Genomic DNA, 23,278 nt, shown 5'->3' with positions numbered 1-23,278 from the left:
CAAATGGTCACTAGCAGCCCCTTAAAGAGAGTTTCTTTTCATCAGGAGACAAAACCTGTCCCCTCCCCTGGGGGTTTGCCTCCCTTCTGAACTGCAGCAGGACCCCTCTTTACTAGCAAACCCCCAGCTGAGTCACAGCGAGAGCGGTGGAAGTTCAGGAACAGTTTCAGCGCAGTTGCAGCCAGCTGCCGCGGTGTATTATGCACAGCACCACAGACGGGTCGGTGAGGACACTGGAGTTGCAGTTCATTAAGACACAAGTTCCCCCAGCCCAGCCCCCCCCCCCCCAAAAGAGCAGAGAGCCTCAGAGAAGGCATTAGAGGGAGTCCAAGCCTTTCATGCTATACCCCACTGGAGAGAAGCAGCCACCATCTCTTGTTCAGATCCCAGAGCTCTGAACGGGGCAGGTCTGACAAGGGAGAAGTGGCTGATAACGGAGAAAGTTTTTGTATGAAAAGCACCACCAGGCGCACCCCAAAAACTTCCTGCAGCTGCCAGTTATCAGGCCTTGTCAGGGAAAGGGACAGGGCATGGGTGAGCCAGACCCATGCCAAGGCAGCAGCACAAGCTGCCCGTAGAGGGCTCATGCAGAGGAAATAGCACGGCACCCGTCACTGCAACCCCAGCACCCAGGGACCAGGTTCCTCCTCAGGGCAAGGCCAGGGCTACTGATGCGCAAACAGCCCCAGGGAGGGGGAGACAGCAGCATGAGGCATGGGGTTGTAGCTGACCCACCACTTTCCCCAATTTATTCTTTTTTGACTTAGTTCTATTTGTGAGGGCTCGGGGGACAAAGGGGACCAGGAACCTCCTCCATGGTCCTCTTCTTTAACCTCCCTATCAAAGGCCCAGCGTCAGACTGAGCAGCACTTCCATTCATGATGGCTTCAGAACCAGCCCCCGGGCTGACAAGAGGGGCCAGAGAGCTCCTCTGCCTCCAGAGGCTGCAATCCCCACCCCCAAACCCCCTCCACGTGCTGCCATGGGGCATTGTGACACCACCATCTCTTCTATTGAAACCGAGGGGCAGCCGCTTGCACTGAGACTTCCAGGGCAGCCAGAGGCCTGGGTGGTTCCTAGAAACACTGCCATCACCCTGGGCTAATGCATCGGCGCTTTGGTCAGCCGGCGTGGGGGCCCAGGGAACGGGAAACACTGGCATTGCCTGAGAGGACGGAACCAGCCTGTTCTAGCTGGACTGACCCACCGGTTACACGTAAATCAGAGATATGCATTGCCTCGTCCAGGGAGAGAGCGGGTGGGCATGGCCACCAATTCTGAACCGTCCCCAAGGTGGGGAGAGGCAGGGCCCTGGCACCAAGTGGAGAGGGCACACGCTCCTGCCAGCTCCAGCATGGGAGACAGACCCAAGTGCAGCATAAATTATCCCCTTGATTTGGATTCTGACCAGCAAGAGCCGCACAGGGAGGTGCGGCATGAGTCACCCTGGGGATGGGTTGAGTCCTAACTTGTCACCAGGTCAGAGTGGCTGAGAGCACTGCCCTTGCCGGGGAAGCCAAGTGTCTAGGTGTGGAAGAATTGACTGGCAAGCTCTGTGCTTTCCCCAGGGCAGGGAGGAAAGGGAAAGCCCAAGCTCTCTCCCAGGCTGCAATGCATAGTTCATCGGACACAGAAATGAGGTGGGAAAGACAGCAGAAGGAGGAGTATGTACCTTCGAGAACTGTCAACCATGCAGAGTGATGGGAGATCCCAATAGAATTACCCGCCAAACATGTATACTCCCCAGCATCCTCAAATGAGACATTCCTTAAGTGAAGGACTTCCATTTCTTTGTCTGTTGTGTTAACTCCAGCCGTCTAGAAGAAAACAAATGGAAGCAAAAAACGGACAAGCAAACGACATGAGATCTTCTAGGAACCAAGGTGGAGGATGGGGGAGGAACGTGCCCTGGTGTCTCATTTGCCAGACCCCCGGGTAGCAGAGAGAGACCACTGTAGACCTGTTAAAGAGACCCTTAGGACGACCTTTGATCCAGGCTGGCCTAAGGAGATGTTTGTTAAAACCCTTCACCAAACTGAATTTCCGGCCCATCTGAACATGCTGGTGATGGGCTGCATGGAAAAATGGACCTCAGGAAGAAGGGGCCCGCTTAGTTTCATGCAACACAACTGCACAAGGGGAGGCGATGGGATTGCGGAGAAACATGATGGAAGACAACATAGCTGAAGGAGTGGGGTTTGGGTAGGGAGATGACAGACTGTGAGATGGAGGGGAGAACACAACACTGTATTGTCACAGTCAGATCTGGTGCATAGATCGAGGTTTGAAAGCGAGGAGCCATGAGCAAAATAGGGCTGAATCACTTCTTTATTTTGGAGGGGATCTAACTTAGCGAAGACCCCAAGCCCAGATGCGCTGGAAAAGACACAGCTGCAGCGAGAAGTGACAGCTTGTGTTTCACAGGGAAGATGCTGGGGTGGTTTAGATGCACCTATCCAATGTGTTTTGCTAATACAGTGAGAGCGCGCAGGGGAGAAACATCCAGGAGGGGAGGGCGGGCAAGCGACACAGAGCACAAAACTAAACTGGCCACTGCGAGTATTTTTCCATGGCTTGTGGCACCAGAAATATAGCAGAAACAAGAGAGCCCAGAGTTTTGTTTTCCACCGCTAGGGACTGACTGTCCAAGTAAGATCCCAGTTGGTGTTCTTCAGTTTACCTTTTGCCATGGGTCTGGTGACAGTGAGCCACGCAGACTGGTTAGCCTCGCCAATATAATTGGAAACCTTACAAATATACTCCCCGCTCTCGGCCTCTGTCACATTATACAGGGTCAGCACCTCCGCATCAGAGCTATTAACTCCTGAGTGCTAGAACAAACCAACAACACAGGAGTCACATTGACACAGTTGGACATCGCAGCCCTGAGATCAACATCAATCACATCATCAGTGACTTGCCCAAACACTGAATCAAGGGGCGACCAGCTCAAGTCCTCTGCGCCCCATCCCCCATATCAAGCACTGGTGGTGTCTGTCTGCAGAAGTGCAAAGGGTCTGACAACAAGCCAGACACACACAGCCCGGAGGTGCCTGTAGGTTTAACGAAGAAGGGCTTGTGCATTGAAACAGCTGATCAATGCACTGGCTTATGGCAAACCTGAAGTCATGACAATTTGGTGACCAGTGCAGAAAGTCAGCAACAGCACAACCTTTGAATTAACACATGGGCACCCCCAGAGCTCCCAGATGAATGAACATGCCCCGTTTGACAAGGAACAGATTCAGGGTGGGGCACTAGGGTGGCCATGAAACCACTGGATAAAGGGCACAATGGGTTGCTGTAAGTGGCACTGACAGGTATTAGGTACAACACAGTAGAGAGGCATGTGCAAGCATGTGCTTCTGCTCTCTGCTGTGCAGCAACTTGGCTCCCTTGAAGTGGGGTTCCAGGCCTGTGGTGGAGGCTAAGGGAGCAGGGCTCACCTGAGCTACTATCTCGCTTTCTACATTGGCGATTTTAAAAATAACAATGCACGGAATAGGAGTGATCCTCCCCCAGCCCACTGCATCTCTGAGCATGCAGATCCCAGGGCCATTGAATGCTTCACTGCCAGCCTGTTCCTGGGCCAGTTAAGACAACCCCACTCTCTGCTCCCCAGGTCACTCTACACCAGTGTATTTAGTCCAACTTGGTGCTTCGGGGAGGGCATGTCATATCAACATTCTGCTGAAAAGACCAGCACCTTCCTGTCCTAACCACCCACTATCCTCTGCTTCAGGCTTTGCAGGGAGGAGAGAACAGGAGAAGGCTCTGCATGTCCCACTGTCTTGGCTCAGCTGGTCAGGAGACTGATACCTAACCAGTCTGAATGGTAGCAAACATCATCGCCCTGCCCATTCCTGATATGCCAGTTTCATCCCAAATGGCTTCCTCCCACAAGTCACTTCCACCTCACCAGCTCCATTACCAGCTCGTCCTGCAAAGGAAACCCAACAGGCCCACCCAGAATGGGACGTTACCTTCAGGATCTGCACGTAGGGTAAGTTATCGGGTCCGATTTTGCTGCCATTGACCTCAATGTGCTTCAGCCACTGGATGTGGGGCTGTGGGTCGCTGTAAACTTTGCAGACAAACTCCACATTGCTGCCCAGGGCCACGGTCTTGTTAGCAGGCAGCCCAGCTTGGAGGATGGGCCTGTGAGGTGATCTCTCTGCAAGACATGGCAAGAGAGGGGATGGTCTCACAAAACCAGGGCGCCACATCCAGCGGGCCACTAAAGAGCAGCTCTGGGTGACCCAGATGTCGCTCTCAACCTCACACACATACACTTTGCTCGAGAAATTATCTTTTCTTGCCTACATTTTTTCAGTGCTGCTTGTAGCCCTGTAGACTCCATTACTTGATGAGGACTTGTGGCTGGGATTCTACATAAAAAGACTAGTCTTAGCACATCATTGGTAGGTCTCTGTCCACCCCCTGTCCCAAACGTGTATCCTGCCCCCATCCCCATGCAACGCACTCCACCCAGAGCCTGCTCGAGAGCTCAGAGAGGGGAGGGCTCCTGTGTGACAGCACAGCAGTGGGGGCGTAGAGTATTTAGCATCATTCCTTCTTTCGCTTCCTCTCCCGCCGTCTTGGAATAGCTTGCTGCCCACTGGACTGAGCCCATAGGGATCTGGTTAATTATCAGGCAGGTTCGACCTGGTGTCTGGCTACTGGTGGAAGCAGGGCATTTAAATCTACCTAGGAAGCTACTTCTTAACACCTCTTCTGTGTGTGCAAAGTGAGAGAAGGCAGAATCAGAAGTACCAGACACCCCTGATGCCCACTCGACTTTGCTATTGATTTTACATGGAAGGTGGTCAGATGCCCAGGTGATGTATAAAACCGTAAGACAGACAGACAGAACACGGTAACAGGACAAGAGGCCAGCCCAGAGCCCTGGGAGCAGCATGACCCATGACCTCACTCTATGGGCCAACAATCCAAGTGGAGCAACATGGAGCTACTGAAAACACAGGCCTGTCCCCAGCCTCAAGAACAAAACTGCTACGCTCGGCCAGAGCACGAAGTAGGCCCTAACCCAAGCCTGTATGTGGGCAGGGATGCAGTCCCAGCCCCTCGTTCTCTCGTGCTGCTCAGGGTCGGAAAGCAAGCAAGCATGAACAAGACAAATGTGGATTTGAAGCGAATGCAGCTTCCCAGAAACAAAGAGTTAGGCACATGGCAGTGGCAGGGAAAGGCCCTGCCACCAGCCACTGCCTTCGCATCTTCACTTGAGAGGTGACAACGCAGGGATTAGGGGGTTATTTTTTCATGGCAAGAGACCGGATCTTTTTCATCCCAGCCAGTCACTTGTTAAAAATACGAAGGGAAAGCTTCACCGGCTGTCTTCCCCTCTAATTCCTCTCACTAAGGAACCTTGACAAGCGGCCCGCTGTAGCCTAAATTCATACTCCAGTTCCCGAAGTAAGTATCACAGGACTGGCGCAGCCCCTGTCAAGAGCTCCCCTCTGCTCGCACTCACATCCACCTTGAATTACGCAGCATACTTTCTGCAGTGCCTCACCATGCCCCCTCTCTGACGATGCAAGCAGGCCTCAGTCTGCTTCCTGTCCCGAGAGCTGCTTGAGGCCGAGCTAGAGGGTTACAGCCAGGGCTGATCACTGAGGAGGGAGTTAGGAAGAGGCCAGACGACAGCTGGTTTCTCTGACAAGGGGGGAAAGAAAGGACAAAGCTGATGATTGAGAGCCCCAGCTCTAGGGGGAGCTGTCAAGGACAGGCCTGTGCCCCTAACCAATGCAGCAGCCACCCTAGCAGGTGCCTTGAGATGCTGCAGGTAGCATCAGGAAGAGAGCCTGGCTCACTGTGGCTCCCTCCACAGTTGAATTTCCACCTGAGGAAGGGTGAAAAGGGAAGAGTGGTTTTTAATTCATAGTGAACTCTCATGCTGCTCTCTGATCTCTAGCAATTGCCACTTTGCCTGGTGCCAGAGAGGAGGGGGAGGCGGTCATGGCTTCCCAAGGGCAGGAGAATGAGGCTGGCAGGGAATACAGGTGTATCTCGGAAGGAGATACATACCACGTATGGATACTGTGCAGAGGAAATGGTTGCCTCTGTGCAGTGAAGCTTCTTGGAGGAAAGGGGATGGATGAGACTATGGGCCTGATTTTAATGGGATACAAGGTAAATGCTGGTAAACCAGTTCAACAAGTGGGAGTGCGGACACTGGAAATATTCAGGGCCTGCTCTCCTCTGCATACTCTGCTTTCACCACCCATCCTCTAGTGTGCAAACCACGCTCACTGACATGCAGCTACTACCACTGCAGATGTTCCCTCTGACTCTGGCCCTTTGCCTGCAGCCCAAGTCAGAGCCCAGGCTTTGCCTCTCCTCCAGCAAGGGAACAGCAGGACAGCGGAGGTGAAACCCATCAAGCACTAGCAGTTCTGAGCAGCAAGAGCGGTGGTGGCTGACTTCAGTACTCCGTGTCTGCTCATTGCCTTGACAGCCAGGCCTGCAAGGAACAGTCCCTCCAATGGAGCAGGACGAGCAGTGCCAGCAGATGTGTCCCCTTGAAAGTCGAAGGTGGGCAAAGGATCTCTAGCTTTGGACCAGACGGGAGTCAGAAGATGACAGAATCTGCCTGGGGTCTGGCTGGCGATATTCCAGCTGAGATCTCACTGCACTCAGCGCTGGGCGTCTGGGATTTCCTGCCACTTGCCATCGCTGAATCAACCTGGCTGGAATCGGGTCCCTTTTCCCATCGGTAGCCAGGATGAAATGGAAGAGCCACCATGCTGCATTGTAGGTGTCAGTGCACGAGGCCGGGTCTGGATACTTGGTGACCAAGCCTTCCTGAGCTTGGGCATTGCATGGAAGGATTCACATGGGGCTCCTAGGGGCAGGGCTAGCCACTAACCTCCAAAGGGATTTCCAACAACAGGTGCCCCAAAAGCCCCTAATGAAACTGAAATAAAAAAGCCACCCAACCAGTTCTGATTAGTGACTTTAGCCGCAGAGGGCAGTTCCATTCCATTAGTCTTACAACAAAAGGGCGAAGGGAAATGGGGCCATGCAATCAAGCAGGGAGGAGACTTTCCTTCCCAAGGATGGACAAGAGGGCATTGCAGCCCCACACAGATGACTCTCCCTGCAACGCCCTCCTGGGCCTGAAGCCAAGCAAAGGACTGAGAGAACCCCTGGTTTGCTCCTGGGCCCAGCAGAAGCTGGAGGATGCTGCTTCTCCAGAGAAGGGGGAGGTTTCGGGTTGGAACAGCCACTGGTGCACTGTGTGGTGAATGGGGCGGATCACCCTCCCCAGCACAACCAGAAACTGAGTGTTTGCAAAGCGGGGAGGGGGCACAGACAGGTGAAATTCTTGTCAGGAAACGTGGGGGAGGGGGATAAACATGGCTACCTATTCATCCGAGGTCAAAGGTCAAACAAACCCAATGAGGACCTAGCCGATTAACAAAGAGCCTGCCACTGTGGTGAGTGAGCATTAAGAAACCCCTTTGTTCCCACTGCTGACTATTCCCTTCAGTTTGCTCAGTGTAATCAAATTAAATCACATTTTTAATGGTTCATTTACTGGCATTTAGAGCAGCTCCACATGTGCAACTGCACAGACCAGCCTTCCCAGCTGGGAATTAAGGCTAATAAGGTGATTTAAAAAAAAAAAAAAAGGGTTCCATCTGGACGACAAAATTATTTTAACTAAAATTTAAAAATCAAAAATCAAAAACCAAGCCACCAGCTCTGAGGCCAGGCCCACCCTTCCCATCCCCCAGGGGGACAAGCTGAGCTCTCGGGAGACAAAAGAGATGAGTCTGATTATCGCTGGGGCAAGTGACAATTAAAGGGGCGAAGCAGAGTCCATCCAGCTGTCGTGGTGCTTATGCAGCTCCTGGCAGTGCAGTATCCGAGTGCCACCCAAGTAACAAGTCCACAAACAATCTCTCTTGCCCACCTGCAGGCATAAACACTGGGGGAGGTCACTGACTGAACTGCAATGTGAGGGAACAGACACATGCAGGCAAGGGGCTTGTGGAGGGGAAGCTGAGCTGACGAAAAGGGCTTTGCATTTGGCTCAGAGCACTGTGAGGCCCGCAGGTTCCTCTTCACCCTGATGGGAGCCCCCACGGGAGGCATCTGCGTGCCTTCCTGGATGAGCCAGAGTGGGGTTTGTGTTCCCCTTCCAGAGGTGAGCCAGCCACTGGGAGCTCGCCGACTGTGACGCTGTGCGTGGGTATAACTCACAGCCAGGCTGGAACACCGCTGCCTGCTTTGGGGAAGTGCCACAACACCCAACCTCTTCTTGGCCTGCAGCCGGCCAGAAGGGACTGCCTCAGGCGAAGCAGCGGTGCAGAACTCCACCCCACCCCAGGACTGCCCTCCAGTGTCTGTTTGGGGTATCAGCTCAAGGCCTAACGTGGGAGCTCTTCCCACGACCTTTGGGCCCAAAGAAGAGACAGCAACCAGCTGACACCTCACCTGAGAGGTGGGCTGAAATTAGACAACGGTCACCGATTCCAAACGCCACATAGAGCGAGGTGCCTAGAGCTAATTATGGAGTTTTGAGCAATTCCTTTTCACAGGGATGCGCTACGGTTTCTGTGGTCCTGGACCCAGAACACCTTTCTCCCAACTGGGGCCTCAGTCCCAGAGCTCAGGTTCCCAGCATCGCCACTGCTTCCCCAGGCTTCGAGTCAGCCTCCGCAATCCCCACCCAGAGCACAACGAGAGCATCCCCGGGCTGCGGAGCGGGGTGCGCACGGCGACAGCAGAAATGGAGCAGAATCGTTCCAGTGGCCAACAAGCTGTTGAAAATGCAGGCAGTCTGCTTGCCAGAGAGGCTCTGCTGAACATAACAGGACATCAGGGGAGCCCCCTCCTCTGCACAACCATGGCCCCTTGTGCAACCTTTATGGTTTGCTTCACTGGTTTCCCAGGGACATACGTTTCCAATTTCCCTTCTTAACCCTCTGCCCAGCTCAGCCTTCCTCACCCACTACGTCGAGCTGGTAGGTGTGGTTGATGCTCCCATATTTGTTCTCCACGATGCAGGTGTAGTTGCCTTTATCGGACGGCACCACCGAGTCCATAATGATGCTCCAGGTTGCGTAGCGGACCTAAGGAGGCAGGAGAGATGACAAAGCCAGTTCAGTGTGGTTATCGGCACACAGCTTTATCATCTGCGTTTTCCAAACGGTATGGTGAGGAATTAGCGGCCCCAGACCATGCCAGGGCTGCGTTTGATAGAACACATTCCCTCTAATTCCAGAGCACGTCAAAGCCATCTCTGACCCCTGGGACTCGTGTTCTAGGCAGGCCATAAATCTTGGTTCAAGGTCATCTTTACCCGTTGCTACAGGGGGACGGTAATCACTCCCAGCCGTCCCAGGACAGACTCAACACAGAGCCATCTGCATCTGGAAACATGATGTCAATGGAGTTTGATGGGCTGGCACTGACTGCAGGAAACTCCTCTCCGGGCAGCCCCAGCCTGCCCTCCCGCCCGCAGCCTCACGGGAGCAGAATCTCACCGGTCCAAACGGTCACGTGTCTCTCAGAAAAGGCTGCCCCTGCCTGTGCTACAGCCAGGTAACTCGGATAAGCGCTCCTCCCTAGCCAATCCCCACTCCCACGCAGGATACAATGCCCAGTTCAGCAGACAGGACAGAGCGGGACCATTTTATATACACAAGCCTGGATCTCGGGGCACATCCCTGAGTCACCCCACCAAATCCCCTGACTTTATCCCCCTTTGTGGGCAGTCCTCTTCCCATCCTCGCCCCCAGGGCCAGCACCTCCACACCTGACTGCAGGGGGCTCTCTGTCACATGAGCCCTTGAGTGGAAACAGGGATTAAAAAGCATGCAGGTGAGCAAGGGTCCTCCAGCTGATGTTCCCTGGGGGCTTCATAGGACGGTAGGCCAGACTCTACCCCATGCAATTCACAACACTGCAGCAAGCTCCAAACAGCTCAGCATCTTGGAGCCCCAAAACTGTTTCCTGCCCTCCCTGCCCCAAAGCATCCCAGATCTCGGCTGTTTGGCTTGGAGAGGGTCGGGGGTGACAGGAAGGGGTTTTAGTGTGGATGACCCATGCTGGACTAGCATCTCCACTACGGTTTCCTGGGCCCTGGAAGCTGAGCTCCCCCTACTCAACATGGCCATGTTCACTCCTGAATAAAACCACCCTTTGTCAACACTGGATGAAAGCAGGATCCCAAGAAGCAGCTTCTTCTTTCGAGAACGTCTTTGATACCAGCTTCATGCAGGTGCTGCTGCATTCCTGGCTCCCAGCTGGATTCCAGCCCCATTATCCCACCTCCCCATCTGGGCACTGCATTGTGTGCCCAGGCCTACACCTTCCAATTACAGCCACTGTCAGAGTCAGCTCACAGCAACAGGCCGGGGAGCTTCCCACAGCACAAGGACACAATGCAGAGCATTTGGGTGTCAATGCACTGAGCCTTACGTGCCTATGTAGCCTCTCCGGGCACTGTCACTGCAGAAATGCCATATGGTAGCAGAGTGATTTAGGGTGGCATTCGGGGAATGGAGAAGCATTTTCTGCCTTTGCTTATTGAGAAACTGGTTTGCCCTGGGAGAAGGTGCTGGCTGGCTTTGGTTCTGTCCTGAAGCCTTTCTGCTCACAACTGTTGTGAGTCACAATTTATACAGCTGTGTCTTTTGCCCCCAGGTACGTCACAGACTTTATGTGAACAGCACCACTGAAAGGCAGCCAGCACTGGCCTAGGAGGGCAGGGTCCAGGGAGACCAGCCAGGAGATGAAGCACCACCCCATTGCTATGTAAAGTGCTCAGGCATCTAGCATTCAAATCATTTACAAGAGACACTCCCCTCCCCTGCACCACGAACTGCCCAGGGATCTAAACCTCCTGGCACGATGGGGTTCTATCCAAATGGTGCAAGGCTGAGTCAGCCCTGCTGGGATTTGAACATGGGGGGGCCAGTGGCTTTAAAAGTGATGCTTGAGAGGAAGACTGCCCTTGGGTTAAGGACACCGGGGGGAGCTCAGAAAGCCGGGGTTCTTATTCCTGGCTCTGGGTGATCCTGAGCTACCCTATGCCTCAGTTTTCCATCTGTAAAAAGGGCTACTAGTACTTTCGTTCTCCCACCCTGTGTCTCGTCTATGTAAATGGTCAGGAAGGGCAGGAGCACTCTCTTATTATGTGCTGCACCTGGCACAATGGGGCCTGATCTCAGAAACAGTAATAATGACAAACCTAATACTGGAGGAGCGGGGAGGGCAAGGTGGGGTCGTTGGCGAAGTGGTTTTCTTCCGAGCTCCATGAGCACCAGGAGGGTCGAACTGAAAGCGTGTAATTCCAGGATGTTACAGGGATGAAATAGTACTAACAAATGCCAAGGAGACTCTCCTGGTGTTCATGCCATGCCCATTCTCTGCCTGAAAGGCCAGTCTCCCTCTCACCTTTGATTCCTTAGGACCTGCCAGGGGACTCTTTGAGCGGATAGCTCCACCCCAGCATGTAATAAAGTGAGTCATGATGTGGCTGATTTCCTGGTGTTTATGTCAGCGCCTTGCTGGACCCTAATGGGACATGGGCCAATAGCTGGATTTCATTTGCACAATAAAGTGCATGAGTCAGTGGCCAGTGAATAATGAAACTGCTAGTTGGAGGGGAGCAGAGAGCAGAGGGCTGACTCAGAGAGTCTCTCTCACAGGAGAGGGCAAGGTCTCCTGGGAGACCTGAGGCTCCTATCCCCAAGCACAGGGAAACACACTACTCAAGGTAGCAGCCGCTGCCGCCAGGTTATCATATTGGCCATACAACGTTCCTTGCTTGTGTCTCTGCAGCTGATGCCAGGTGCTAGTCAGCACAGAGAAACCACCTCCCACAACAGATTTATGGCTTATCTGTTTCCTTCCCTGGAGCCCCAAACGGGGAGCTCCACTGTGCTCTGGAGGAGCTGACACAGGTGGGAATCTTTGTCTCTTGGATACATGGTCAAAACCAGCTATTGCTCAAAACTCGTCTTCCCCGGTGCAGTCTGCAGCAACCTCTGCAATGCTAGTCCTGGTCCCCCTCCCCAGCTCTCCCGAAGCCCCTCCTCACCTCCTGATGTTGTAGTCTGATACACAGCTCTGTGGAGCCTCCTAAACCCTGACCCACAGCCCCCCGTTGCTGTTCCAATCCTGACCGCCGCATTGCTCTCCTGATGGCCCTCAATCCTGCAGGCACTCAGGGCCAGTCCCTGATCCTGTCTCTACCAGAGGCAGAGCTGTTTGCCAAACTGCCTTATGATTTTATAGGAATGACTTGGATGAGACCCACCAAACTTGCCTTCTTAGGAGAGCTCAGGTCTCCAGCAGTGAAAGACTCATTCAATAGCACACAAAACCACCCAGCTGCTCTAGAAGCTTTTCAAGGCCCAATACACGGGCCAACTCAGCCAGGCAAAGCCAAAACGCAGTTGCTACAAATGACCAAGAAAAACAAGAGTGTATCAATGGAGCTCGATTTCACTTTGACAGAAAAAAGTAATTATCATCTGAAAATGGCATAGAACCTTCTTCAGACTGGTTTGATTCAGGAGAAATGAGGGTAATTATTTGATGCATGAATCATGGATTGTGTCTCATTAAAGCCACTATTGATTCCTCCTGAGAGGCCTTGACCAACACTTCAGTTTTAAAAAGAGAAGGAAAAAAGGACAGTTCTTCCCTCTGGCTACTTCAGGAGGAGTTTTATTGATGCAGGAGTCTATGCAATGGAGCTGTGGGGCAGCACCGCACTCCTGAATCATTCAACACTGAAACACGTTGTTCTCTGGGCAACCAAAGAGGGGTGTCAACACCAGACAGCAGAACGCCCGCACCAGCTGCCAGAATGCCTTTCGCTTCGCCAGAGGTGCAACCACGCCACGCACAGTAGCTTTAAAGACAACATGGAAATGCTCCCCTAGCAATCAGAGGGTAAACTGTGCCCTCCAATATTGTACAATAGCGACTGCTAGAAAGAAATCGGAGCAGCAAGTGCTCTTTCTCTTTTGGCTATCAGACTCCAGCGCTGACCATCCAGGGAGGCTGCATAATGCTCCCAGGTCCTCTCCTGCTTTGGTTTGAACTCAGAGCCTTGAACAACAGCTTTGTTACAAGGGAAAGGAAACAGGGAGGTATCAGCCCCACACTCCTTGGAGAGCTCCAGAGTCTAAGGCTCCATTCACCTGCTTCAGTTCACCCCCAGGACAGGACATCCCTGGCAAACAACAGACCCTTGTCGGAGCAAAGTGGCCTGTCCTGCTCTTCCTAAGGGAGCCAAGTATCAGGGAGTGAATTATGGCCCTAGAGCTGGCCCCAAGAAACCTGTCAGCCTGGGGCCCCTACTGCTTCTGCTGGCCATATTGTTGCCCAGTAATAAAGTCATCCCCCCCTCCTCTGCAGCAACTGGGCTTGTCCTGTAACAGCCCAGCCGTGGGAAGGGCCCAGAGAGTTCCCCGGAGTGTCAAAAATGAGCGGGGGGAATCTGAGGCAGTTTGTGTGCAGATCAGTACAGCAGGGGAGCAAAAAACCCCGATGTCAAAGCTGGGCAAGAGAGACTCATTTCGGCCTTTCTTCCATCCCCTCCCTGATAACGCATACTAGCGCAAGTTTGACCCATCAGCAGGCCACCCTCGCCGGTCTATTTTGTAACCTGAATGTTACAGGGGCTCATCTGTCCCTGCTGGGAGACTGCAGCCCAAATGAGCAGCCTTCCCAGTGCACGCTAATCTGCAACACCCATTCACTTTTCCCCCCAAAGCAATGGTTTCAGACTAGGTTCTTATCTGGCTCCCCTTCCTGTAGCTTGGGAGATGCGGCCCCACCATACCCCTGGGAGATGGAGAAGGCTTGTTATCCCCATTTCAGAGGTGGAGAACTGAGAAACAAAGAGAGGTTAAGTGACTTGCCCAAGGTCATACAGGGAGCCTGTTGCAGAGACAGGGAGTTGAACCCAAAGCTCCAGAGGCCCAGTGCCTCCACCACATGTCCATCCTTCCTCCACCTCAATACACTTTTCAATAAGAATTATTTGAACCAGAAGCCCAGCGCTCACAACCCAACCAGCCCACCCCAGCACCACTCCCACAATACTCCACCCTGCAGTGACAGCCTAGCACACACACTCCCCGCTGCAGTGATAGCCCAGTGCACAAGCAGCCCCGTGCTCACAAGGTATTCCACATCACCACCACCCTGCGCAAAGCTTATTCACAAGGAACCCTACAATAACAAACCTATGCACACGTATCCAGTGGGAATAGAATCCAATACATTTTCAAGAAGGAGGCATTTTGTATTCAGGTTCCCAAGGGATTATTATAAACAGCAAAGGGGAGACAAATCATTTAAAAAAGTTAGAGAAATGCCTGCCTGGGACATCGTCCCACACACACATACACTTTATAATCCTGCAGGCTGTTGGGCGACCGACATTGAGAGAACCTCCCCTCCCAGTCTACCTGGACATACAAGAGAAATGCTGCTGCTTTATCCAGAACAGGATACTTGGGCCCAATCCTCAGCGAGTGTAGGCTGGCCGAGCTCCATTGCAGGGAATGGAGCTGTGCTGCAGGCAGTGAAATGAGGCCAGTTTACCCCAGCTGAGAGCCTGGCCCTAAAGAGAAAGGCTGGCTCGAGAAGAACAAGAGCCCCCAGGGGGCATTCAGCACTGCCCACTCTGTGCACCTCCTTGCACCATGATACTAGAAGCCTGGGGCTGGAACTTGGTGCTCCTTGGGTCTTGGGCGTTCTCTGTGCACCCAGCATGGCAGTGAATAGGCCCAAAGCCCATTAGCTTCAGACAGAGAAAACCCCACTGCCCCCATGCTCCAGACCAATCCATACCCCTATCTGCAAAGCACCCCCATCCCTGCTCACCTTGTATCCACCGATGCGGTGGTCAGGCTTGAACTCCTTGCCGTTCTTCAGCCAGCGCAGCGTGGGGCTGGGCGTCCCGCTCGACGGGCATTTGAACTTCACCGTTTTGGCAGCTGGGACAGCATGGAGCTTCTTCTCCATCTTCTCGGGGTATGTCCAGTAGGGAGCCACAGCCACTGAGCAGAGAGACGCGAGTCAGCATGGGGGAGGACGCCGACAGGAGGGACCTGGGGCTCAGCCGCTGGCACTGGGACCTCACAACGGGCTATGTGGGTTTCGAACTCCCCCTGCAGGCTGCACAGCACCCCCAGTGCAATCGGGGCACACTGAGAAAGAGGACATCCCTCTGCCCCAGCCCCCGCTCCTGGCTTAGCGGAAGAACAGCGTCTGGTGGCTGCAAAGGGGTTTGTTGCAAAAATGCCTGTCAAGGAGCGGAGGGGCCAACACAGCCAAAGGGAGAGCTCAAGACAAACCCAGGGAGGTTCAAGAGCTGCCACCTGCCCTAGTATCCGTTCTTTCTAGAACCCCTCTCAGCTGGATCAGCACCCAGGCCCCGTTAACAGGTCATCGGCTGTCTGCAGTGCAACCCCGGCCCCAGCCAGCAGCCTGTCACAGAGCGAGATCATGGCTCCAGTAGCCTACAAAATCTTTGATCACTTGTGTCACACCGTCACCAGAGATGCCTGTCCTGCACCCGGGGATATGCTCCTTTCCAGCCCCAATTCTGCTATTCAGATGGGACCAGGACTCTTCCCTGGCTGGATTTGCCTTGCGAGCTTGGAGGCAGAATCTGCATCTGCTAATCTGAGTGTGATTGCAGTAGGAGGGTTTGGGGGACAGGGAAGGGGCAGGACTTTTAAAAATACTGAGGAGTATCCTCACTGGTTTAACCCTGCGGTCAGGTGGGCCGGGAACCCGGAGCTACGCTTGATTGTAGACAAGATATCCTACCCCAACCAGATAGATCATGAACACGTTTCAGGCCAGGGAAGGAGACACACAGTATTTTAGCAGCACCCTCATCAAGACTAAGGGCTTGTCTACCTGGAGAAATTTACTGGGATAATTAGACCACTATAGTTAGGGAACTATCACTCCCCAGGTGGACACTCATTCTGGAAAATTATACCAGTGAGTTATACCAGAATAACTCCAGCAGAATCCTTCTCCCAGTATAATTATGCCAGTAAATTTCTCTAGCTAGACACGCCCCTAACAGGGATATTGGCAACACCAGGAAGCTAGAGGTTTACCTGGCTCTGCCCTCCCCCAGCCCTTGCATTCTCCAGGTGGGACTGGCTGGAGCAGGAGTCACTTCCCAGAGCAAGCTGCTGGCCTTTTGTCAGGCTCTGAGTGTTATTTAGATGTATGCGCATGGCTCCAAGCCCAGCCGCTCATGTGCACAAGGCCAGCTCCTTCAGAGGCATTCACACGCTGACACTCCTTTTGTCTCATGCAGCTCCTGCAGCCCAGGTGACCTTGACATTTCCAAAGCGGATAATGGTCTGGGTGAATGAATGACAAGCTGAAGCCTGGAGGCAGGAGCGTTTCCACCTGCAGGCGGGGGCAGTGAGGGCACTTTGGGGAATTTGCAGGGAGAGCGGAAGATAATAGCATGCAGCTCACAGCTGTTCGCTATGGCTGCTGGCAGCCTGGGCCATCACCTGCTAGGCCCTGGCAGTGCTGGGTGAGGCCCCGCAACGGGCTAGGCCCCTCATAAAAACTCTAAGTTGCTTTAGTGAATGACACAAAATAAAAAGGAGACACCACTCCATGGGATGCAGCACCCGAGTTTTAGGGGCCAAGCCCCTCGGCCCTCCCCCGCCAGAGAGGCAGCAGCCAGGGGAGGGCAGTGTCAGCGTGAGGCTGCGTTAGGTATAAAATCGTGTCTCATGCGTACGGTTCGGTTTGGTGTTATCTGCCTCCTTCTCCTCCGAGGAGGAGTCGTCGTCGTCGTCGTCATCCTCAGCGGATGGAAGAGCGTCTGCAAGAGAAGAGAAGAGATGGCCGGGTTTCAGTTTTGCTTCCAGCTGCCTCACTTACCATCCTGCAGGAAGAAGAACCAAGCAGAGCTGCACAGGGCCACATCCCTTCCCGTGTGTGGCTTTTACCCTTCCTCCCACACGTGCCAGCTCAGCTGCAAGAGAACAGCCCCTCACATAGGAGGCCAGCTAACCCACTGGCCCTACTCACCCAGTGTCATCTACGGGTTTAATCAGCTGATGGGTCCTGTGGAGTTACAATACTGTGTGGGGATAACTGAACTCATCAGACTCTGTGCAAAGACACAGCTCCAAACCGCTACGCCCCTGAGTCTATACCGCCAGTGAAACTCCCCATGGAGTGGCTGGGCTAGCGTCCTGCACAAGGGGAACTAGTCACTGGGCTGCCTAGGAGCCATTCAACCCCCTCATCTAAGCAGCAAAGGGGGTTCCCACTAATACAAACAGCCCCAGAGCAACTTGCAGAATAGCTCCGATGGGCAGAATTAAAAGGCAGGGTTTAGGAACTGTACGTAACAGCTCCCCGTTCCCCCCGCCCAGGGGACAATGGGAAGGGAGGGCTTCCCAGCATGCCCCTCCCAGACAGATGCTCACTGGTACATTCCACACGCTGGGGACCAGCAGGTCATGGCAACGTGATTTGCTGCCTGCACCCTCATCCACGCTGTGTCGTCACATGAAGGGGGCAGACAGCGCAGGAACCAGAGCTCAGGCAAGGAGAGCTCTCCAATCACCGACGGGGTTCAGACTTGCCAGGTGGATAATGAGCAGCACAGAAGAAGCCACCTTGGCTTCTCGCTGGCCCACCCCCTTTTGCAGGCTTTCATGTAGCAGAGTGAGACTCCAACACCAGGCACGGAGGAGTGTGGAGTGGGACGCTCATGTGGACAGTGGAAACCAGGAGGGTCAAAACAAGCCATCCCTTCGGCCCTGGGAGGGACTTGAGTACAGGGGTTCTGGGGCCAGGGGAGAGGAAGCGGAGCACTCTGGGCAGTCGTCTACTCGGAAGGAATCTGCCCCCTCGCTCAGACCTGTGCTTCTTTGGCACTCAGGGAGAAATGGAGGAAGTCTGGCCCCTGCCTGGCCCCTCCCTCTCTCTCCTTGGCCTTGCAACCACATCCCAGAACAGCCCTAACTGAGACAGGACCAGGGGCTGAGAGTTCCCACCTGCCCACACACAACCAACGGCCCCCAGGACTCGGCAGAAAACCTGGCCTAACTCCGTGGGGCAGGCCCTAGACACCGCGGTGCACGCCACTGTGCAGGAGGCCCGGTGCTCCACAGCAGCTGCATTTCAGTTTGAACACAGGGATTTTAAATCAACTAAGGAGTTCAGTGAATGGCGCAATCAGTGCCAGGAGCCTGGCCTTGCCGATTTTCATACTCAGTTCAATGTAATGTCCAACTTCTGCTTTCAGTGTACCAGGCACTGTGGCATTGGAACACAGCACTACATCATCAGAAGGGAGCTGGGGGGACGAAACAGAAGAGTGGGGATTAGCTGAGGGTTTCAGCCCCAGGGAGGGGAGTTGAGGTTGTGGCATAAGCACTAGCTGGATGTGTCTGCTACAACGATCAGCAAGGAAATGGTTAATAGCATTGACATTTAAATTGACAGTGAGATGCACTGCAGCTCACCCCCCTGGGTGCGATCAGGTCAGTCTGTCTGCAGGCTCAGGCAGACAATGCTCTAGCAGTTACGGTCAGGTCACATTTCTAAGCATTTCTCTTGACACAACGGCTAGAGACACGACGCACCTTCGCGTGAGAGCTGAGGTTCTGCAGGCGCGTAGGTACAGACTGCATGAGCCCCTCCCTATGCAGCAGCTCAGCTTCCTAACCACCATCAGGCGCTAGTTCTAGCCACTCTGCCACCAGTTCCCACCCAGTTCCTCTTCACCGGCGATCGGATTTATCTGGCACCATGGGACCTCGACATTGCCCAGCCCGCCTCGTAATGAATCTAGATCCGAGCCTGGCTAATGCTTGTAAGCATGTCTGAAACTGTTTTCCAAACAGGGTGATGGGCAGGCATGGCTGTGACACTGCATCCACACCCAAGGTGGGGACAGGCTAAGAAAGCCCAATCCAGACTCTCTAATGGGGATAAATCTATGGGAAGTTTTTAGTTAGTGAGGTTGTTAGAAAACCATCTGCCTCCCTCACCAGTCACTGAAATCAGCCTGAAGATGGGCTAGCTACCCCCCCAGCCCCCCGGGCCGGAAAATGCTGTGCCGGACCATGGCTAGTGCTAGCATGGGTGCGTGCCCAGGATGGACGGGGCCAAAACAGCTCAGAGAGCTGTAACGACAGGGTCTGCAGGGCCGGGCTGCCCGCGCCCAGTCCTCTGGATGGTGAAAGGGCCGTGACCTAGTCACCGATCCGACGGCTAAATAAACAGTTCTGCCCCCATTTGTATGGGATACACCTGCCAGCAGGGAGCAGCCAACTGGGCCAGGCTGGAACTCTCAGGGAGTCAAAGGCTGGGCCCCTGGGTCACTCGGTAGGCAGCTCCCAGCATTGCTGAGACGTTCTCATTTGATTCCTAAATGCCCAGTTACCCACCTCCTCCCTTCTCTCTTGCACCTTCCCTGCTCTGCTGGCTGACTGCTTGGGAACAGCTGCTAATGCTCCCAGCCTTCCTCTTCAGAACACGGCCCGATTGTTCCAGGGTCGGCAGTAAAACCCAGCGCCTGTTGTTCTTCTGGAGGATGGACTCCCATTTGCCTCCCTGGTGTTCCCCTCCGCAAGTGGCGTCCTGATGAACCCTGTGCACCAGACCCCATGGTGACCCCGCGCTCAGAGCAGCCAGCAAAATGTGCAGCTGGCAGTCAAACCTAGCTGGCTTTTTCTGCCCCTGACCTGAGACAACCCGGTGGCAGTTTTCTCCCACACCTTCCAGGGCTCAAAACAGCTACGTGACATGGCTACAGCAGGCCGAGGTCATGAGACAGATGCACAGGTGCACGCCGCCCTCTCGGCCTGCAAGACGGGGTTTGCAAACCCACTCACAACTCCCCAGACATTTCTTAGCAGCGAACCTGTCCCTAGGGCCTCGCCTCCCATGTCCAGCCAGCCAGCCCAGCAACTGCTCTGAATCCCCCCATATACACCCTGCTGTGCAACACCTTTGCTCCAAACCATTCCAGGGAGCCTCCTGCAGCCAGCACTGGAAAGAGTCCTTGGGTGGGTGTTACACATTTCTGTTACCCTAGTGCTCGTATCCCCAGTCATACCACTCCAGGATCAGCCCCAGGGGAACAGCTGCTGCAGCATGAGCAGAAGAAGCTGGCCACATCGGCCCACCTCTGCTGCGGCAGGCAGCACAACCAGTGAAAGGAGGGGAGTGAGAAGTCCAACATGCTACAAATGTGCATCCCGGACGGATGGATGTGCAGCGCTGCGGCACAGCGAATGCATCAGCTGATTCCTAGAACTGCTCCAGGACACATGGCAGGGAGGGCGCATGAGGGTGCTCTGGTGCTGGCTGCACATCAAGCCTTTGTAAAGCTTCAGGGTTCCCTGACCAGTACCCCACAGACCAAAACAGCCCACCAGCTACCAGAAGAAAGATAAGACAATCTGCAGGTGTGTGCACGCAAGATTTACATCTGGTTCCCACACAGGTAATCTGCTTCCTGCCCTGCAGTCAGGCAACTGGGCCCCCCTTCCCTTTGTGCCCAGTCCCAGGGCTGCTACGAACCTGAGACATTAACGGAGAAGTAGGTGGTCTCGCTCCCTGAGGGGCTGTTGGTCATGCAGGCATAGAGCCCTGAGTCCTCAGGCACAGCGTCCCTGACCTCTACCTCCTCCCCAGTGATGCGCGTCCGGTTGTTCTCTGCCAGCTGGACCCCATCTCGCACCCAGTTGATGCTCTGGACATCGTCCCGTAGCCGGCAGCGCAATAGGAGGAGGTCGCCAGGGTGAGCCGAATGCGACTCCACTTCAATTTTCGCTTTGGGCAGAACTGGAAGAGTTAGGAGAGAGAGAAAGAAAATAGAGACAAAAGGAAACCACGCTGTGAACGGATGTTTATTGGGGTTTGCGCGTCCCACGGGGAGTCTCCTGCACCACCCTCCTGCAGCGACTCTGCAGGCCAAGCCCTGCTCGGGCACGCAGGTCTCCGCTTTCCACATGTGGCTCTCTGGAGAAGCAGTGTTGGGGCACAGTGTGACGGGCCGTTGCCTTTTAATTCAGCTGCGACGATGGGCGCGGGAAGCAGCTAACAACAGCTGCAACGGGGCGCCATGCTTGCCAGGCAGGTGGCGGCATCCTGACTTGAAGACGGCACGGTGCGAAGGGCAATTCAGCTCACCTACCTGTTAGCCTGAAAAGCACGGCAGCTAGCAGGCCTGCCACGCAGCCCAGAGAGCAGGGCGGAGAGGGGAAGAAGAGGCAGAGGTTAAAAGCAACTGCAGCAGGATTAAGCATTTCACCTTCATTTTATAACCCAGACATTAGCAAGGAAGTTGAGGCTGTTCATGCGCCCTTTGACCTTTTACCAAGCATCATTCAGCCCAGCCCCTGAGGGTCAGAAAATACTTTGGCCAAGGTTTTCAGAAGTGAATTTGGGGGCTCAACTTGAGAAGTCTCAAAGAGGCCTGGTTTTCAGAGGGTGGGTGCTAGGCTCTTTCTGAAAATCAGGCCCCTTTAAGGGGGTCTTCAGTTGGACACCCAAAATTGCCACTCACACCTGAAAATCTTGGCTTGTGCATGACTCTCCCCCCACCCCCCTAAGAGCACATGCAGAGGCTGCCCTTGGGAACACCATGCTCTGCCCAATTTCTTGCTTCCTGCAAAGCTCAGAGAAGGCAACCAGCAAAGCAGGCCAGGTTTCATGCTGCCTGATTACCACTTTGCTTAAAGCATTTTAAGGAAGGGGGAGGAGGAGGAGGAGGATCAATTAAGGGAACTGCATTAAGGCAGAGGCTAAAGTGATAATTGCCTTTGTAACAGCATCCTGGCTGGGCCGGGTCAGCTCAGGTGAGCCTCCAGTTGAACAGATGCTGGCTGGAGTATTCCAAGTTTCCAACTCTATTACGATGGGAGAATTGCAGCTGCCATCAAATGCAACATTTGGTTTAGCAACACAAAGATCCTTTCTCTTCACTCCAAGACTCTCCAACTCTACTTGATCTGTTGTCTCCCAACTACATTAGAGCCTGTCTGAGCAGGTGTGGGCTGGGGGGCTGGGCCCCGGGCACTGCCTTTTAAACCGCTCGGTCTTGCAGGATCACTGTTCCAGGATTCCTCTCCGGTTCCTGCTTTAGAGAACACCTGATACAACGGTGTAGCTGAGGAGCAAGGCTGCAACCTCCGAGTGTATGAGAACAGACAGAGCCCTCCAGAGGTTTCACGTTCAAACCACCTACTCTGCACCCCCTGGCTCCAAGCAGGGATTTAAATGTCTCGCAGCCCTGCTGGCTTCAAAGCCACTTGAGATGAGTCCAGTCTGGAAGCAGCTCATTCTACCTACCTATCATTTTAAAGCAGTGTCAGCTGAAATACACAGAGACCGACTCGTGCACTCTCCCAGACCCCGAGCTCGGGGAGCAGAGTCTCAATGGGAGACATAGCTTCTAAAGCTATGACATAGCTCAATGGGAGACATAGCTTCTAAAGACACTAGTTGCCTACAAGGTGAACTGTCACGATGGCCTCCAGCAGAGAAGTCTTTACCCCTGCAGAGGTTCAATCCCTCTCCCTACAGCTGCTCAAGGCATCATGGCTGGAAGTACTTGGGAGTTGCAGGGCCAGGAACAAGGGGGAGGGGGGGGATGTCAAAGGAGATACCCACCCTCCGATGCCAAACAAATCACTGCTTTAGCTTGGTGCAATACCTGGCAGTGCCAGGGAGAGCAGGACACTTTGTGAAAGCCAGGGTGTCTCTCTGGGGCATGGCATAGGTGTCCACGGCTCCACAGGCTTGGTTCAGCTCACATCCTGTGTTGGAAAGGATGAGAGCACGCCCCTCTCGCCTGCTCCCATTCCCATCAGCCCTGTTCAGGTTCCAATTCAATTTGGAGGCTTTTTCCACCAGCGTGATATTGAATCCAAGAGCAAAACGTCAACTGGATTTCCTCCATGTATCAGACTTCCCACAGCCTCCCCAATGCCTGAGTGGCATTACATACTCCCAGCCCCAGCGCTAGGCTAATTTATCAGTGCACTCATCCATCAAATAGGCAAGAGCTTTCTGGTAGATACTGCTAGAAACACACAGCAGTGCCCCTTCCCCTCCCCCAGAGAGGAACTCATAAAGAGACACCAGTGGGCGCACTCTGAGCATTGGCATTATCCCAGCATCATGCTCAGAAAACCACTTGTTCCCAGAGCTGGAGACTCGGGCTACAGCGTCTGACCCCTACAAGCATGGCTCCGTCTGCTCCATAGGTATA

The 23,278-nt window shown here is 54.0% G+C and overlaps 1 protein-coding gene across 8 annotated transcripts in view; it reads right to left on the bottom strand.

The window, feature by feature from the left end:
- FGFR1 (fibroblast growth factor receptor 1) overlaps window positions 1-23,278 on the bottom strand; it is a 128,881-nt gene that overhangs the window by 74,998 nt on the left and 30,605 nt on the right. For 7 of the 8 annotated variants that reach the window (XM_084614992.1, XM_084614994.1, XM_084614993.1 and 4 more), the window contains exons 3-8: window positions 20,584-20,847; window positions 16,778-16,861; window positions 14,878-15,053; window positions 8,975-9,098; window positions 3,984-4,174; window positions 1,673-1,817 (exon numbers count right to left, since the gene is read on the bottom strand). In XM_084614992.1, the coding sequence (XP_084471118.1) occupies window positions 1,673-1,817; window positions 3,984-4,174; window positions 8,975-9,098; window positions 14,878-15,053; window positions 16,778-16,861; window positions 20,584-20,847 (984 nt within the window). The remainder of the gene's footprint in view (window positions 1-1,672; window positions 1,818-3,983; window positions 4,175-8,974; window positions 9,099-14,877; window positions 15,054-16,777; window positions 16,862-20,583; window positions 20,848-23,278) is intronic. The other variant, XM_084614999.1, reaches the window with a different exon arrangement.

Source organism: Lepidochelys olivacea (genome assembly GCF_965140295.1).
Source record: "Lepidochelys olivacea isolate rLepOli2 genome assembly, chromosome: 26".
Taxonomy (NCBI): domain Eukaryota; kingdom Metazoa; phylum Chordata; order Testudines; family Cheloniidae; genus Lepidochelys; species Lepidochelys olivacea.
This window is presented reverse-complemented; position numbering and strand designations above follow the sequence as displayed.